A 19,898-nucleotide genomic window follows, 5' to 3' on the forward strand; every position below is an offset into this window, starting at 1 on the left:
TTACTACCACCGGTCACCTCTCACCTCTAAATGGTAGGACTGACCTACACTGAAACATTTTTTAGGACTTTATATCATCAAAGAAATAGTGTAAAATTATTAAATTGGAGAAGGATGGGAGTATTCATGGAATCAAGGGAAATTGTTCACAATTGAACAAGACCAATAAAATGGGCTAGTAGGTTTGTTTCGTAGAGTTACATTTGTAGAGTTTCATCAAGTTATATTTCTGGAGTTGATGCTGGCAATGCCAAGGATTAGGAATATAAAGGATAGAGGATAACTCGGAAGACCATGTCGGCTGTAGGGAAGCAGGCTGATGCTCATGGAAGACACACAAATACTGTAACAGAAACCCAACTGTCAAAATGAGACAGGCAGTAAGAGCTAAGGTGAAGGAGAGACTTTTTTTTTTAACCTCGGTGCTCTTCAAATGGCCCATGGAACCTCAGTTCTAGGAAAACACAGCTTTAAAAATGACAAAAGTTACTCTGTGTTCTACGTAACATTCCCATTCTCCTAGCCCTTGGAATTTGCTCTGTAGTTTTTTAAATGTCCAGTCACATGAATGTAAATCTTTGACTTAAGAGAATTCACATTCTCCCTCTCTTACTACTTTTCTTGCTGTTTTTGACAGGTAAATGGCCAAGACCTAAAGAACTTGCTGCACCAGGATGCTGTAGACCTCTTTCGTAACGCAGGCTATGCTGTGTCCCTAAGAGTACAGCACAGGGTAGGTGTTATTTGCAGCCAGCAAGCTGGCACCAGGTTTTGTGGGAATAAAGCCTCTTCGGTAGTGCGTTTGGCTTTTTTTCCCCCTCCCATTCTCACTTTTTTAAAGAGCTTGTCTGGCACAGGCAGGGGACTTCTGCTTATCATGAAAGGAAATTCAAACAGTACGCTTGCAGCCTAGGTCCTGGCTTCAAGGTGACGTGCCTTAAATATAAAGCGTGACAACAAAATTTAAATAAATGGGGAAAAATACAACCAGCATCAGTTTTATTTTTAGTAGGGAGGGAAGCCTGTGTCTGCCCTTGAACATACTTATTAAGGAAACTCAAAGTGTAAACGAAAGATGGTGGATTTTCTGATACCCACTATGTGCTTTTCCCTATCACCACCATGAACCCCATTTCTTACCATCTTGATGACACTGTTGACCAAAGCTATAATGCTCAAAGGGGAACTCCAGGAAAAAGGAAATGGATTTCAGAGTTTCATCAAAGCAGCACCTATCCCTGCATCCACTTCTTAGTTCCTAGTGTTTTATAATTTGGATGATGGGTGGAGAAGCCAGGTAGACCTAATTCTTTCCATAGCACCAAGGACTTCAGAGTGCGTTTACAGCATAGGTTCAGTGTGCCTTTAAAGTTACTCCCTCTTAAATTAATGCTGTCCTGCCTCACTCAGCTCTTGAGTGAGGCTTCAGAGCCTGAAGAAGGGCCTAACAGGAGATAGTTCAAAATTGGAAGGGGCTAGGCATGAAAGACACTTGAGAAAACAGCCATGGTTGCAAGCAGAATCTGCATGTGATGGATTCGAAAACAGATCCGTAAGCGACAGTATTGGTAATCAGCTGTTTCTGCCTTGGCTCTTCTGTTTCTAAAGCATGGAAGGCTTTGCGCAATAGATAAAGGCAAGTAACGAACACAGGTATACACTTCAGGTATGATTAGTGCTTTTTGAAGGCATGTGGGAAATGATTTTCAAAGTTCACATTTTAGGAAACATCCATAAATAACTCCTGATAAAATTTCTGGTCAGAGAATTGGCCTAGTCCTAAAAACCATATCTTACTATTGGCATGCCTTCTCAGGAAATCTCAACAGGAAATGAGTGAAAGATGTAGAGGTAGGTGGGAGAGAGGATAGAAAAGGTAGTTTGTGCGGTGTTGCCTTTCAGATGGAATGGTCAGACTTTTCACTGGTTGCAATGAGGAGGCCGATACCATTGAACTGAAACAAGATGGTACTATGACTCATAATTGCACGTTAGCTATTAAAAGTTAATATTAAGAAAGGCCACCAGCCTCAAAAGGGAATGCCTAGGCAGTGGAAGGTTATTACCACTTGGATATGATTTTTTCTTTTTCCTTATTTCCCTCCGAGTCTTTTACTTCTGTTTCATATAAATTTCATCTTTACTGTGCCCAGTGCTAGAAAGTAGAGATGAAGGACATGACCCCGAATTAGGAGGGAGTGGGTGCCTTTTGGGAATTGCAAAGTATTTCCCAAAATGGCACCGTACCTGTGTTAACATTGCTCAGATCTGCTCTTACTGTTTTCCGATGACTGGAAATCTTTCTAAGTAAACATTTCTAGGAAGGTCGACACTCCCTGCCCCCGCCCAATAATTTCTAGCTTCCCCACAGGATCAATAGGCTTCAGCTCATGTCTTCATTGTCCTAATATGATAGACATAGAGCTTGGTGGAGGCAGTACAGAAACAGAAAGAGGTTACCTGCTTACCTTCGGATCCTTTTAGGTCAGTAGAACAGCAAGGTTAAACACCTCCCCATCAGACTTATTTCCAGAGAATTGATGATGCTGATGTATCAATCTGGAACAAATAGAGAGGGCTCCCGCTGGATAGTTCTTGGAGGTTACAGCTTTGGGTGGTCTGGACCCAGGTCATGTGTCAGCCTGGACATTTCAGTTGGGGTAAACACACGTTGGTCACTAGAGTAATGTTTTTCTTTTCCTTCCAGTTACAGGTGCAGAATGGGCCTATAGGACATCGAAGTGAAGGGGAGCCGAGTGGTATCCCCATAGCTCTGGTGCTGGTGCCGGTGTTTGCCCTCACCATGGTAGCAGCATGGGCCTTCATGAGATACCGGCAACGACTTTGAAAACCTTGCTGTCTTCCAGTGCTCCCAATAGAAGATACATTTCTCTCTCCCTCTCACCCTCCTCCCCTGCCATTCTCCCATATCCTTCCCTCTCTGCGTAGCCATCACTTCATTTTAAGAGACTGCTACCTAGCCAGGACCTCGCCACCCAAATCTCCAAGTCCTTATATTCTAATGGGAGAGTGAAGGCATTGTTTGAAGACGACTTGGCTTGGAACAAATGGGGAGTTAATCTGTTTTGCTAGGACCACCAATAGAAGTTCAGCTACAACCCAAAGAGGGAAAGGTCCAGTCTTTCCATCAGCACGGGTGATACCTGTTCCTTAGCTGGCATGCCTCAAAGGCCGGCTGTGTGCTGCAAGAGAAGAGAGGATTTTTCTCCTTAATGATCTTCCTTGGGAAGTTTTTGTGGCCTTTATTTAATTTCTAACTACATACTTGGGTGCCTATATCAAACACAGGATGGTGAGGAGAGCATTTTTGCTTTTTCAGAAAAGCAAATGCACACACACACACACACACACACACACACATCCATATATGACAGTATAATAGTGATGCCTCGTGGAGAATTAAAGAAGTGGAAAGCGGCTCTGTGGTTTCAGGTTTCTGTTATAAGGGATGTTCTGAATGGAAGAATGCGATACGTAGCAGAAGTTGAGGGACTGAGCCTTACAAAGATGCCCAAAAAGAAAAAGAGAAGACCAAACCAACTGATCAAAAATCTTAGAACAATATTTCTTCTTACAATAGCTGTGGTGGAGTGGACGTAAAATGCCATAATCCAGCTTCACGTAAGTCAGTGTGTTCCCCAACCTTTGAAATGCAAAGATAAATCTGACTGGTCTCTGGGCTGCCCTAGGGACCTTTTTGGTACCTCACAGTCCTGTTAAAGGATCAGCTGGCATGATTGTGGTCAGGGCTATGGTCATGGGGCCAAACCAAACCAGTGAGAAAACTCTAAAAGGCAAAAGGACGGTGCCTCCAAGGTGGCACCTGAACCCTCTCAGGCCATCTAACAGACTTTTGGTCTCTAGAAATAGGCAAATTCTGAGTGATGGAGCCGCTCTCTGTCAGGACAGGCATGAAGCAGCTCTGCTTACAACTCAGTTGAGAGAGTTCGGATCACAGGTAGTTTTGAGAGGATCTAAACACCGGCTGTGGCTTTGAATGAACAAACCATTTTGCAGGGAAGGGGAAGAAAAGAGTTTTATCTTAGTGGATAGGGAAGTTTGGTGGATGTTTCATGGGGAGACCTTGAGAGAAGGAGATGGATGAATGGATGCTCAGGAATACCAAAGACATTAATGAGATAGGAACCAGTCCATTCATGTGCTACTGAATGTTGGTTTTAAGGCCCTAAGGAGAGCTGAACCAAGACAGATTTTCTAGCTTAAAAAGAAATCATTTCCGCCCTCCAGATATACTGGCTATCAGCTACAGGCCTTACATGATCCCGCAGCAATAGTGTGAACACCTGCCCTGAGGCAACCAGCCATGTCCGACTTTTAGCGTGGATAATCTAGTCAATATTTTACACTTGTTGGTTGGACACCAGCTTTGGTTTTTTTTTTTTTTTTTTTTAATTTTTTTTTTTAACGTTTATTTATTTTTGAGACAGAGAGAGACAGAGCACGAATGGGGGGAGGGTCAGAGAGAGAGGGAGACACAGAATCTGAAACAGGCTCCAGGCTCTGAGCAGTCAGCACAGAGCCCGACACGGGGCTCGAACTCACATACTGCGAGATCGTGACCTGAGCCGAAGTCGGATGCTTAACCGACTGAGCCACCCAGGCGCCCCAACACCAGGTTTGTTAAGACACTTGTACAAAGAATGTCAAATTTATACTGCAGACAGCAAAAGGGAACAGTTCCTGAGACTCAAAACACTTGGGAAAGATCCCTGGAGAAAGGGGACAAATTGAGGACCCTTGAGGAGCTCACAGTCTAATTAAGGCAATTCATAAATAGATGAGAAGTTAAAAGTATATCATCAGGTTAAGTAACAGTTGAAAACAATAAATGGAAAAAGAAACTCAGAACATGATGTAGCAACAGAGATGTGCAGGCAGCCATCACATTTTTTTTTTTTTTTCAGGAATTCCAAAAAAGAAAGCTGTCACATAATGACATGAGGCCAGAGTGTAAAGGGAAGTCTTTTAAAAATAAAAACCTTAGTAAGACCTTTCCTCTGGGCCAACCATTGCTCTAAGGAGAAACTTGCTTTAAACAATCGCAGTAGGACTTAGGCTCTTAGACCTGAACTATTCAGTACCTTTGAGACTCACTTAGACGACTGTACCTGTAGGGCCCACAGAGAGCACGGACAGGATTCCAGTTCTCACCTCAACCAGTCCCGCTGTGGAGGCACCACGCTGGGTGCCTGCCCTGTGTTTGGAGGCTGGTGCAGAAGCTTCCGCAAAGGGCCTGCTTACCTCCCGGGACTCATCTCAGGGTTTGGACATCAACTCTTGAGAGGACCTTGAGACATTCAAAATAAATAGGACACTTATCCCCTTGTTGGTAGAAGTTTTGCTTTGTCTAATAATAGGGATTCTTATGCACTTTAATAATTTAGTTTTTTTCTGGAATTAAACAGCATTAAAAGATCCATGATTCAAGTTTTAGGCAAGTATGCCATTCAACTTTTCTGATTCTCTAGAAAACTATTATTCTGGATGAAGTATTGAAGTCCATTGTAGGTCATTTAAAAAATTCATGATCTATATAGATCTTTCACTTTATAGATTGTGTCTAATATTCCTGCTACCTAAATTACTATGTACAAGTTTTAAAAATTGAATGAAAGTATTTTAAGACAATATACTTAAAACACTTCTGTATTTATCATCTTATATGAATAATTTTAATAAGACATCATTTGCTTCCATTGTCTCTGTTTTCTTTTCCTGCCAAGTTTTAATCTGTGCTATTGATTTAACTTAATTATTCACACCATCTAGCCATGTACAATAGAAAAGGAAATTAATACTTGTTACCATATTTTCTGCTAGATAGTGTACTAAATCCTGATTGGTACACTGTATGTTTATGACTCACAACTCTGAGATCTAAGTATTGTTTAAAAAGACACCAAAGGGAAGATAATAAATTACTTTTCTAAGATTACATAGGTGGTAGTGGTAGAATCAGGATTTAACTCAGGACATTGGATGCCACTGTCAGTGATATTTGTTATTCGCAGTGGTTATCAAAGTGTCAAAACATCAGCATCACTGGGGACCTTGTTAGAAAAGTAAATTCTTGGGCTTCATCCCAGACCTGCTGAATCAGAAACAGTACAGCACTAAGTAATCTGTGTTGTAACAATCCCTCCAGGTGACTGGTTGACAGTGAACTTTGAGAATCGCTGCTCTATGCCAATAGTTGTCCTCTTTTTCTTAGGCTAGAATCATCTGGAGAGCTTTTAAAATTCTGGTTCCCGGATGCACCTAGACCAACTCAATAGAATCTCTGGGGGTGGGACTCAGGCAGCAGTAAAATAAAGTTCATCAGGTCATTCCAGTATGCAGCGTCAGTAAACAATGCTCTGTGGCGTTTAAATTCTTAAATAACTTGAATAGTCAAATCACATGCAGGCATTGCTCCAGTCTAAAATGAGAATTTCACTTGGGCCTTTTTTTTTGTTTTAATGTTTTTATTTATTTTTGAGACAGAGACAGAGCATGAGCAGGTGAGGGGCAGAGAGAGAGGGAGACACAGAATCTGAAGCAGGCTCCAGGCCCCGAGCTGTCAGCACAGAGCCCGACGCGGGGCTCAAACTCACGGACTGTGAGATCATGACCTGAGCTGAAGTCGGACGTTTAACCGACTGAGCCACCCAGGCGCCCCTCACTTGGGCCTTTTAGGGCCGAACTGTGAGCTTCTGCCCAAGTATGGATGTGGAATGAGAAGTGGAGCATTCTGTGGCTTCTGATTTGCTAAGGATTGGCCAGCAAAATGTTATTAGTGATTCAGTGTGTGCAGCTAGTAAATAAATTAGAGCCCAATCATAGAACATTAGAGCTAAAAGGGAACCAGAAAGATTCTAGGATTAATCTATCTTAGAGATGAGAAAATCCAAGCTCAGAGAGAGAAACTGAGATCTGAGATCTAAGTCAGATCAAAGACTTAGTCTATTGTAGAAGTGCCCTTTCCATCTCATATTTGTGACTTGAATGTATCCACTACATGAACATAGACAATGTCCTTTCTATCTCCGTCCACTTGTATCTTCTGTCTTTGGGCCTTGAACAGAGACGGGAAGAGCTGACAGCTGAAGGGTATTGCAGGCCATTGGGCAAAACTGGGAGATCCCACAGAATCATCTGTGAAAGCTCTAATATCAAATTCAATCACACAAGCTCTTCTGAAACAAATTCCAGTAGTTTTAAACTAGAGAAGTGTGTGTGTGTGTTTTGATGTTGGACATTGTTTTTATTGTGTAAATAGCAATTTAAACGGAATATGTAAAGAAACGGAACATAACCATTAGGCTGTCAAGTATGGAGGGGGAGTGGTATTCATGTAATCTCACGTGGAGCCAATAAAGATTTTACTCTAGTCAATTTTAGTCAGAATTTATCTTTGGACGGATGAGAGTTGTTTCTTTCAACAGGTGAGCGTCTAGTATGCACTAGGTGGTGGATACAAAGATAAATAAGATACAGTCACTCTAAGCTGAAATGGCTCATTATCTGATCGTGGGGGAGTATTTGTTGGGGATCTTGATGTTAAAGTATTTCGCTAACATCATCTAGAAGTAGGTGATTAAGTTACGAAGCTCTCAACCTCTTACCTATAATGGGTTTAGACTTGGTTACTGTCCTGGAATAGGCCCCTTTTGCTGTTCCTCTTTTGTCTGCAGATCTTGAGACCAGCATTCACATCCAAAAGGACAACTGTGATCAGAAGGAGGACAGTATTTGAAGGAATTCTGTTCTGATCGGAACCAGGTTCTTAACTGCCATAGACTCTTGCCTGATGTTGACGTTTATATATACACACACATACTACAAAGCACTTGGTCTGCTTACCTGATGCACTTGGGACCATATCAGCCTATATTATAAAGAAAGTATTGCTGTGTCTAAAGAAGTTATACAAACATTAGGTCTTGTTCCTAAACGTTTTCCATACTGTTCATGTTCTTTTTTCAGGGGGAGAGGGCTGAAGTGTGTTTTCAAATGCAAGACAATCATTAACAGAGTCATTTACAAAAGAACTTTGTATTTACTGTAATCATTAAATTTATTAACCAATCACAGGCAAATGGGATGACCCTTCTTACTAGTTTATAGATTTCTGAATTGAATTCCAATTTAATTCTGTATTTGCAATGCTGATTTGAATACGAGTTTCTTATTCCTGAATATATGTGCATTTTACCCACAGGCTAAAATGTTAGTTCCTATAAGATTATTTTCCTTATGAACCTTATTTTGCTTCCTTTCTACTTTGATCTTATGATGCCTGGATCTGAACAGCTGTCGGTTTCTCAGATCAAATAGATGCCCTGTTGCAACTTGGAATGGAAGACACATGGACATGAAACCCTAGTCCCTAGGGAATATCACCAGAGATTAAATGTGTAAAGGAAGCCATTAAAATAGCGGATAATCTCTCCTAAGCTTTGCTACTGATACCAGGTATAGCAAATGAAGTAAAAGTAGATCTAACCGCCTAGCCCTATTGGCATTCAACAAAAACTTGTTGCATTTGTCAGTGAACCTTTACAATATTTTTTCCACATTATTCTGGAGGCTATTGAATAAATACGTCCTTATTTTTCTAACAGCATAGCATCTCTGACAGAACAATGGAAAGAGGAAAGGAAGAAATCTAAATGAACAGTTTGGGGCTTAGCTTTGATACAGGAGATAAGGATAAGGGCACATACAGTTACCAACATTTACTATCTTATTTGTACCCTCTCTACTCCCCCAAAGCCTGACAAGATACGTAGAAGGCAGAAATAGGTTTGTGCCACAGAATGAGAATGGACTTGTCAAAACTGAATATTGACCTTTGGTCCAAGTTACTTTGCATGTAGCTGACCTTGGTATAAAGAGAAAAGGCAGTTTATCTTGGTCATCGTTGCTCTGTCACATGGCTTAAACAAAGTTCAGACCTGAAGTCCAAGGACTAGTCTATCGTTGTGTGTACAGAATGGCTTTTCTACCTTGAGGAGCTAAGAAGATATGTCAGTTGTCAATTACGTAATAAACCACTGCAAAACCTAGTGGGTTAACACAATAGTTTAGTAATATTCTGTGGGTTTCAGAGTGTTTTTTCTGCTAACACCTGGGTCACATGCAGCTTCATCCATCTGATGGTCGAACAGAAGTAGGTAGTCCAGAATGGCCTTGTTTTGGCGTTTAGTGCTGGCTATTGGCTAGGGTGCCTTGATTCTTCACATGGCCTCTCATCTTCCAATAGGCTAGATTGAGCTCTTCACAGTATGGGGGATAGGGGTCAAGATTTGAAGCCAGACCAGAACTTTTTCTGTGCTCCTTATACTCCATCACATTGCTCTTGCCTTGTGTGTTTAAGAGGAAAACAATATATAATAAGTTATATATAAGAATGAGTAATAATGAAGAATGTAGAAGAATGAATAACTTTTTCATGGAAAATTTGTTTGCTAGAAGCCTATTTGGGTGCAGATAGAAGATAGGGAATCAGAAAGGGTTGGTAGTTTTCCTGTTTTAGATATTGGGTATTAATAGAATAATTGAGGTATAGTAAGGCCAGAAGATCAGGAGACCGCTGACATTGAAAAGATAGTTCGTTACGCACAGTTCCCAAGAGAAGGGGACACACCATGCCATGGGGACCATACAGGGAAGTACTAGCATTGGGCATAAGGCAGAGGGAAAGGGAGGAAGTATGGACAAGAACCTTCACGATGGTTGCATGGGAAGGAACAGGCAAGACCAGATATATAGGGTTAGGATTGGCTAGTTTGAACAACTGCAGTGGCCTGTGTGGCAGAGGAGCTCTCCTAGTTTTCTGGTACCTGGCCTTGGGGTGTTTAGGGCATGTGTATAAATGACCCTGAGTGTGAGAGCTCCACAAAGGAGCGTAGGCTCCGGGTTGGTTGGTTTGTATTTGAAAAGTAGGCTCATGAGAGAGTCAGCTGTTTACTCTCTGTAAAAACCGGCTAACCCTGGGAGGAGCAGTCCCTTCTGGGTCAGCAAGGCCCCAGATGTCAAAACATCAAAATACAGAAAATAAAATACATAGTGAATACACTACCATTACTACTACAGTGGGCTCTCTGTCCCTCTAATTTCTACCTTTACTCCCAAACCTACAGACGTGACTGAGATATCCAAAGGTAATCTGAACTATCTAGAAAATAACCAAGAAGGACGGAAGCAGCAACAAGATTTTTTTTTAAACCCAAACAACTAAATATCACCAAATCCATGTGCAAAAAGTCTTCAGTTTTATTTTATATAATTTTCTAACAAGTTCGGTTAGCTGGTTTCCTAATCCATAATAAATTACTAGTTAAAATTATGGCTAGTTCCACTGCCTGCGGGGTCTGGCAATATATACCCTCCAGGGCCCCAAGTAGTTAATGGGGAGTGATTCTCTCATATCACAACTTTAATCCACCCTCAACCACAGTGCGATGGTGTTTCAAACTTTGTATCTGAGGTCAATGGTTAATTAGAAACCACTTTATGGAAAAGGAAGTTTTAAGTTCGCTCTTCTGGGCAACTATTATCTAAGGCAAAGGAAAATGGCCCATCTCCAGCCATGTCAAATGACCCTGGGTACCCTATAGTCCTTGTGCCCATTTATTTCAGTGGCACGTCGCTTTACACATTTTACTCCATCTCGTACTGACCATTCCCAGCCTGTCACACTGTTCCTTGAATTGTAGTCTAAACCACCATCCAATTTTGCTTGGACCACTGCATTAGCTTTCTAACTGCCCTCTTCGTTAGCCACTGTGTCTCCCTCCAATTTGCTTGTCTTAGACCAAAGATTCTGGTAAAAACAAATCTCAAACATGTCTCTCCTCTGCTTAAAAACCCCTAGAAGTTTCCCATTGCACTTAGGATTCCATCCAAAATACTCGAAGGCCACTGCACAATTTAGTTCCCACCTGCTTCTTCAGACCCTTTTCACCCCACACTCCACCCTTTCTCTCTGATCCCTCCCCTCCCCAACTTTTTGGTTACTCAGAAATGTCAGACTCTTCCCCTCAGGGTTTTCTTATAAACTTTAAAGTTTGTGTGTTTTCTCCTCCACTTCTTTTCTAGTGAGATTGTTAACTCTGTGTCATTTCCTCTGTGTCAATTCTCAGCCTCTGTTTTCAAGCTTGTCTGGTCCTGGGGGCACCAGCTACATCCTGCACAGCTCCTCTCCATCCGGCACCTACTTACTCCCTGTAACCCAATCTGCCTGGCCACAGAAGCCTCCACAAATTAGCCCTTTAACATCAGTTTCTCCATCCCTCGGCCCACCCTAATGCCAACTTCTTCTGCATTTACGTTTTGTTTTCAAATTTGGTTCTTTTTCTCCTCAGTGCTCTAGTCTCCAATCCTTCCCCTTGTCCTTCTAATATTTTCTCTGGGTATCAATTCTGGGTTTGCACAGAAAATGGTATTTTTTGTTTGTTTGTTTGACGGACACCAATATATAGAGACAGTAAAAAAGCTTTCCTCCCATGGAGGACACAAAGGACTGGCCGTAAGAACTCAGATGCTTTCAGAAACTTTTACACAACTGTCAGAGGAAGTTGATATAAGCCCTATGATCATACATTCAGAAGGAAAAGGCCCTTGAATTCACGAAATGGCAAATTCCTTTAAAGTACCAGTAAAACTACCTATACAACAGTCCCCAAGAAGAACTGACTAGAGGAGGAATACAATGTTTCAGGGCGCTGGGGATACAGGAAACAAGTGTATTTTAATCTGGCTCTGGCTGCAGGTGGGGGGGGGGGGGGGGGGGTGGAGTACAAGTATAGGGAAATTTAACAGCATTACTACAGGGCTCATTTAAAGCTGGTCTTGGCTAGAACAAAGTGAATGACAGACTGCTGACGTGGGGAAAGTATTAAAAGCTTTTCTCTATCTCAGTATTACTTTAGGGGGTCAGGAAATTTATTTCAGACTTTAAATAAATCTGGCTTTTCTGTGGATGTGCTAAGTAGAGGTTAATTCTTTTAGATAATGAGTATAAGACCATAAAGTATCTTTCAAGGGAGATGTTATCCTCTCTCCTAGTCTCCTATTTCCTACCTTGTCCTTTTTCCTACTATCCTTTTTTTAAAAAGAATTATTCCTTTTATTACAAAATTTAATAATTTAATGGTTTCTGTACTTTTCCTTATAAGAATAAAAATGACAGCTGATGTTCAAAATTGGAAACAAGATAATCAGACAAAAAAATCACATTTATTTCAATAGTTCAAAGTGCAAATACAGCAAGTCGGTTCACAATGTTTCAAGATATAGTTTTAGGTATAATGAAAACTTAACCTACAAAAATGAAAGGGTAAACAGCAGAAATAAAGCTCAATTTAAAAAAAAAAAATTCAAGTAACCCGAAAACCTTCAGACTAAACTATTCCACTTACAACAATTCAGAAAGGCCTTCGTTTATGGAAACCAGTAGTACTTTGCAATCCAAAAGGACTTCTCAAACAAAGAGAATTCCCTCAAACTGGTCAGCTGAGGACAAGAGTGGAGGTTCTTGGTGCTGGCTCTTCCTGGTTCAGCAGCCTCACTCACACTGTCATTTGATGTGATTCAACCCGTGATACTTTGATGTTTAGGCAAATTCTAAAAGATGCTTAAAGTTCAATATGAGACTAACACCCTGCTAAGAGTTTTTGAAATGACCACTATATATTTAAAAGATTTTAAAGACCAATTTCAACTTCAGGAATATGGTGTTATTGGGGGAAAGACATAGATGAATACTTCTTCCATTACTTCAAACCTTTCTGTAAGATTAGCAACGTGGCCTTTGAAACTTCCTCATGAAAATCGTACTTCGATATCTATTTACTTATTTCTACACACACAGAACTTTTATGTAGAGTAGAAAAAGTTCCCACTAGGAAGATAGTTCAAGGTTGTTAATGTCCTTTGTATCGTTGTTCATTTCTGCTTGTTCATTTCTGCTCCCCAGAAGCAATGTTAGCTACTCACTTCAATTCAGGAAAAGTACCTTCAGGAAGGTTTAGAAGAGATATTTACTCAGTCTTTTTTTGCAACCTTCTTCACCTTTTCATTGTAGGCAATAAACTGAGAGTCTCTTGCAAAAATTCTATCCCACCATGTAAATGCTGAAGCGTAATTTCCAATGAAGTTCATGTGGTGGAAATCATGATGTTGAGAACCAGCAATGAAAGGGATCAGATTTAAAGGGTTGAGAGGAATGTCACCACTGCTATGGACATCAGTAGTGTCTATCGAACAAATGGTCACCCATGCCCAAAGAAGAATGACATGATCACCCAGAAGCATGATTCCAATGGAAAATCCAGTTCCGAAAATCAGAGTTTCCAACGGATATGCATAGTCAGCTTCCATCCCAAATGGCACCTGAAATTCATGATGAATTTTATGAATATATTTTATGTATTCTTTTGTGATGTAAGAGCCTATGCAGAAAATGGTGCCAGGCGTCCTCAATCACCGCACAGCCTACGCATCTTCCCAACAGCATATACCGTCTTGGCATTCTTTCCCAATCATAAGGAATATTAAAATACTCTGCAAAATAAGTTCCACAAATCAAAGGAAGCTGGATACAAAACTGATTAAAGAGAAGTACTTTAAAACATTTCTATTGGCTTTCTCATGTTTCTGATTTATTTTTCTGAATTTTGTACTTTTCCACGTAAGGTATAAATTGAAACAAAAATCCAGGTAAACAGAACAAGAAATAAAGGGCCTCATGAACTATCAAGGTTCCCATGTTGCAATCTGGAACTATGTGTAATTATTCACTATATAGTTCCAAGCATTTTTAAATGGTTCTTGTAGAGGGTTCTCAGGTAAAAGTGAATCTATCTACTCCACAGCCAAGGATGCTGAACTAAAGATGCTGATACTTCCATTTGTTGCCATTTTTCAAATCTCTGCAGAAAGCCTGAGAATTCTGGATGACAGTAGGGGACCTGTAGGCCGCTGTCACCCAGACCCCAGCTATCCTTTTTAAAAAGAACTTGTGCTGTGATGGATGTTGAGAAGTAAGTAAAATATATTTTATTTCCACTGTTGTTAAACCCCGCCCAATCTACTCACACTGCTGTTTGCTAGAAAGACCAGTTTTTCACTGGACTTTTGAAAGATAGTTATGGCTGGACTCAATTAAGATGAATGTTTTTTCCTATATCACAGCCAAGGGTCTAGTCCTTCTTAATGGTAAATTTCCAATCTCCTCAGTAACTGGGATGTTTGACTTTTATGTTTTATCACAAAGCCATCAATTTCTCTTGCTGCTCAATGTATGGTAATAGAACTTGAAATTCTCCTGCAATCTTTTTTACTTTCTTATAGATCTCTGTTTTTGTTTTCTGTCTCATTCCTAACAGATTTAAATATTTTTTCTTTAATCTTTGAATTGATTCTTTCTAATAACCAGCTTTTGGATTTATATTAATCCATTTTTCTGGTTTTGTTTGTTTTCCATTTCTTTTATTTTAGCTTTTATTTTCACTAATTTCTATACTTTTTTTTTTTTTGGTTCTTCTTCATTACAAGTCAAAAGTTTATTTTCTGTCATCTGTCATATGATGTTTTTTCCTTTTTATTAATTGCCATGTGAATTATAATTGTTATTTTGATATCCTTCATGATTTAGGGATTATTCAAAATAGTGTTACTAATAGTCTCATTAATAGTGTTGTAGGAGATCTTAAAAATTCTTATTACAAGGAAAAAAATTTTGTAACTATGTGAGGTGATAGATCTTAACTAAATTTACTTTGGTGATCATTTCACAATATGTACCTTAATCAAATCATTATGGTATATGCATTAATCTTATACAATGTTCTATCTCCGTTCTATATCAGTAAAGCTGGGAAAATTTAAATTTGAAAAACAGTGTTACTTGACTGCAGTGGTTACTTTAGGAAGTAGGTTCACTTTTGAGTGTCAAGTTTTAGTTTTATTGGATGCATACTATGTTTTGATTTACAGGAAACTTTATATGTACAATGATTTTTAACTGTTGTGTTTTTTAAAAATTTTTTTAATTAAAAATATTTTTTAAAAAATGTTTATTTATTTCTGAGGCAGAGAGAGATAGAGAGCATGAGTGGGGGAGGGTCAGAGAGGGAAGGAGACACAGAATCAGAAGCAGGCTCCAGGCTCTCAGCTGTCAGCACAGAGCCTGACGCGGGGCTCGAACTCACAAACCATGAGATCATGACCCGACCCGAAGTGGGTTGCTCAACTGACTGAGCCACCCAGGCGCCCCTAAATTTTTTTTTTAATGTTTATTTATTTTTGAGACAGAGAGAGACAGAGCATGAAAGGGGGAGGGTCAGAGAGAGGGAGACACAGAATCTGAAGCAGGCTCCAGGCTCTGAGCTGTCAGCACAGAGCCTGATGCAGGGCTCGAACTACAGACCTGAGCTGAAGTCAGATGTTTAACCGACTGAGCCACCCAGGCGCCCCACGTTTTTTTTTAAACCAGTGGTGGACAAAGATGTTACTCAAACACTTAAAACACACAAATAGGCCATTTTTAAATGGTCTCCTTTTCAAAAAATTTATCTTGAGATAAAAGTACACTTTACTTGCTCTTTATTCAAACATTTGTCTTTACAATTCTCAATAGACGTTTTTCTACAAAGCTTTTTTGAACATAAATTTCAATAGATAAAATCCCATTTCACCGTTGACTTATATCACAAAAGCACACAATCGTCTACCCAGAAAGGAAGCCTTAGTTAGTTTAATAGACAATATTTAGAAAGCTTTCAGATAGGCTTTAGTCCCATGGCAATTGGAAGGTTAGAGTTTTCCTGATTTGCTCTCCATGATGAAATTTGCTGTAATCTAGCTAATACTGCACTTTGAGACAATGTAATTAACTTTGGATTTTGTTAATATTTTGGTTTCATTAATCTGTACAGAAGAGACTTCCAACACTTTTTTTTTTTTTTTTTTTTGGTACAGGAGACTTACCTTGGATTTTCTCCAAAGTGTTGCAGAGCAGATTTGTGTTTGGTTTAGAAATCACTACTTGGGGAGTCTTCGCTATAAAGCATGGTACGGGAAGTTCTTGTCACCTTTGCTGCGGCTATTTTGTTTGTTTTCCCAAAAGTCATGGACTGTGGTTTAGGGCTACAAAGGAAGTCAGGGAAGACAGAAGTGTATTAGACATGGTCACATTCATCCCATAGTTCATATTCTGTAAAAAGTAATAAGACAAAAACAGGAATAATTCTAAAACTATAATGTTAATGATCACTATCACAAGAGAGATGTGCATTAAGGGAGAAACAATTTCTTTCCTAGCTGAATAATGTCAAAGGCTTCCTTTTAACTGATTTCACATTTGACTGGATTGGAAGCTGAGTAGCCAACTATCAGCCACTGTGGTTATAGCCAGAGAAATTAGATGGAATGGAGGGAAGGACAAAAAAAGAAAGAAAGAAACAAAGAAAGAAAGAAAGAAAGAAAGAAAAAAGGAAAAGAAAGAAAAAAAAGGAAAAGAAATCTTTGTGACATGTTGACTTTGAAGTGTTAGAAAACCATTTATGCTGCTGGAAATGTGCCAGAAGTCATCCACAGTGTGATAAAATTTGAAGCCAATGTGATAATTGACTTTACCTAGGGAAAGAGGATAGAGCGTGGGAACAAGGACAGAGCAGTGTTTCTCACAGAGTAGTCCCCAGACCAGCAGAAGGATCACACGAATGAAAGCTTGTTAGAGAAGCCAGTTTTCAAGTCCCGTCCCAGACCCACTGAATCAGACATTTGGGATGTAGCCCAGCAATCTGTGTTTTGAAAAGCTCTCGCAAGGATTCTGTGCACACTAGACTTGGAGAGTCACTGAGATACAGAAGAAAACTGGAATAGGCTGACGACTCCAGCTACGATTTCTAAGGCTGAAGTTTTTATTTATAAGGCTCGAAGTTGGCGAGGATCCGCGAGAGCCAAACATCCACAGAAGCCACAGGCGGAGGAAATTTCAAGAATCAGATGGTCAGTATTGTCAAATGCTAAGGATGTTTAGTTCTAGTCGGGGCATTTGTGCTACTTCACACAGTTTTGACCTTGTACAAGCCTCTTCACTTTTCTGAGCCTCAAAGCGCTCATCTGTAAAATGGATCTGGAATCGTGCTCTTCCAAACTTTGTAAGGTTTTTGAGTGAATCAACTTAGATATTAGGTGTCAATTAGGAAAGCAAACAAAGATGCATGAAGTAACTAATCTTTTGGTACCCATAGCCATTAAGTTTGGCCACAGTTCTAAAACTTAACCTTAGTGCTAAAGCTCTCAAGATTGGTCATTTTGATACGAATGCTCCTATATACTGGCACGAGTTAAGTGATGGTAGAGCAAATACTGGAGGAAAACATAACTTGCCTACATATCAAAAACATATGAGTCCTAAAAGACTAGCATGGGTGGTGGAGATGCCTTGTTTCCTGGATGTGCATTTTCATATCCTCCCCCTTGGAAGTATGACAGTTGGGATGGCTGAATCAACACTGTGACTGTTGATGAACACTGAAAGCACAGATGGGATTTGAGTCGTGTTTCTGAGAAGGCAACAGAGCCCATACTGATGAAGAATTTTGTGGGTTTTGTAAGAAATATAAAAAGGGTGACAAATATCACTTACTTGGATTTAACAGAGAAACTGAGGTATACCGCAGTAATGTTTAAGGTGAGCACTAAACACAGACAATGGAGTTTACCACCTATTTAATATTATTTGTTAGGCATTTAAATTTCCCATCGCTCCAAATTTTGCTCCCTGACAATCTTCCAGCATACTTGTAATTTTTACTATTTAGTTGCTCCTTCAGAGCCATCTCATAGATGCTTACTTAAATAACGGAACAAATGAGAGACTGAAGACCTATATTTACCTAAATTGAATATATGCTTTATCTAAAAAGGGTAGCAGATTATTAGCTACAGTATTACCTAGAATATATGTGTACGACTTAATCCATTATTAACTACTAGCTTAATGCAGTAAGCATTTACTGGTGTTTGATCCAGTAGGGAGAGGTTTTATATAGTGAGAAGGTAGGAAAAGGCCTGGACTTTAGAGGAGTGCCCTTCACATCTAGGATATGAGGGAAAGTGGGAGAAATAATACGGAACTAACCTGGATGCTCTACGAGTTCTGAAATATTGAAAGGAAGTGAATGAGGAAAGAAGGAAAGCTATATGCAAAATTTGCATCCTTCACAATACATCCTGTAAGAAATCTCATGACCCTATCTGGTTCCTTCTCTGCAGATAGATGAATTAAATGAACAAATATACAACAAACAGCAAAAGTCAAACAATTCAAAATAAAGTACAACAAAATCACATTGAAGGAGACCCTATTCATAAAACATAGCAACATTGTTTATAAGGCCATTCCTTCAATCCTAAATTCTCCTGCACTCTATAACTGTTCCAGACTCTTTCCCATGAATCTACATAGTTTTTCCCCAGCACTCCCCACCTGGGAAGTTTGACTTAACCTCTCAGGCTAAATGCTCCCCAGTTTGCAAGAAGTTTCTTCCTTGGACAGATTGGGGTGATAGAAGATTGGAGAAATAGGGGTGAGGAATTTTCAGTCTCCCTTTAATAAAGCTTGTCCTGATCACTTCAAACTCTCCCTTGGATCAGTTCATGTGATGCTTCTTTAGGGAAAAGGGGGTGGAGAGGTTTGACTAATTTCCTCAGCCTCAGAACCAAAAAGTAAATCCCGAGGTTCAAATTCAAACTCTGAAGTATCCTTCCTTCTCTCCTGTTTTCATTTTGCTTTTATGCTATTCGGAGCAACAATGACTTCATACACTAAGACTGGTAATACAGTGTGATAGTGCTGTGTGATATGTATTAGTCAAAGGCTACTCCAGCTCTGAGGAGGGAAGAATTTATATCGCTTGTGGAGTAAGGGAGGCTTACTGGTGTCCCTGAAACTGCATTTTGAAGATGTGGAAGTTCATGCAATACTCATGGAATAATATCTCTTCCAAGATGGAGTATGGAGTGAGTGAAGAAGAGCGGTAGAAAATGCAGGCCAAAGTCATACTATATTACAAAGGGCCCGAAGTTCCTTGCTAAGAAAATTGGAGTCACTACTGTAGGCAAAGAACAAAGCCAACCAAGAGAATCTCATTGTTTATGCTTTTTGAATAACTTTTCAGCAGTGTGGAAGACAGACTTGAGAACTACCATTCCGGTTCTGTTTGTTTTATCATATTTGACCCCATGGGCCTATTATTAGAGCAGCTGAAAGGCAGAGCTGGTATTTCTCTTCTGAAGACCACTCAGGGGTGACTTCAGTATGTGGAAAGATAACAAAGGATTCAACTACGAACGTTTCGGTGGCACTAGAGGCAGGGGCAGATGGAAAGATTTCAGGGCTAGCCTGGGAAATATTACCCCGTGTCACCTGTATTTTATACTATTATGGCATCTCAAATAGTACTCGGTAGGTGAGGCTTTTTCTCTGACTCACCTGGCAAATGGCACGTGGGAGCTGTTTCCTGAGCAACGGTCGTACTTAAGGCACGTTCATTTGTTTGCCCATTAAACTGCCAGCTTCTTTCTTTAAGACAGGGATTGTTATTTTTTTCATCGCTGTTGTCTTCGAACCTTCGAATGACCTGCAAAAATGTGTGCCGGAGGGTTGCGGAGTGATTGGAAAATGGACATTCATAAACGGCTGAAGATTACAGGCTATCTGGCAGTAAAAGTACTAGCATTAAATGTCCAGTGATAGCAAGGTACTACACTGATTGCCACTCAACCCACCCTTTCGTGGCGGTTTATTTCTAAAAATCTCTATCAAGCCGGTAAACTCCCCATCCTACAAAGAGCCAGAG

At 40.0% G+C, this 19,898-nt stretch overlaps 1 protein-coding gene and 1 pseudogene across 1 annotated transcript in view; one reads left to right on the forward strand and one right to left on the reverse strand.

Annotated features, from left to right (window-relative positions):
* SYNJ2BP (synaptojanin 2 binding protein) overlaps nt 1–7,432 on the forward strand; it is a 37,901-nt gene extending 30,469 nt beyond the window's left edge. The window contains exons 3-4 of the mRNA XM_049612561.1: nt 638–733; nt 2,708–7,432. Of these exons, the coding sequence (XP_049468518.1) occupies nt 638–733; nt 2,708–2,848 (237 nt within the window). The 3' untranslated portion in view covers nt 2,849–7,432. The remainder of the gene's footprint in view (nt 1–637; nt 734–2,707) is intronic.
* Nucleotides 7,433–12,279: 4,847 nt separating this feature from the next.
* Nucleotides 12,280–14,070, reverse strand: LOC125909388 (methylsterol monooxygenase 1-like; annotated as a pseudogene).
* Between the last annotated feature and the right edge of the window lie 5,828 nt (nt 14,071–19,898).

Source organism: Panthera uncia (assembly GCF_023721935.1).
Source record: "Panthera uncia isolate 11264 chromosome B3 unlocalized genomic scaffold, Puncia_PCG_1.0 HiC_scaffold_1, whole genome shotgun sequence".
NCBI lineage: Eukaryota > Metazoa > Chordata > Mammalia > Carnivora > Felidae > Panthera > Panthera uncia.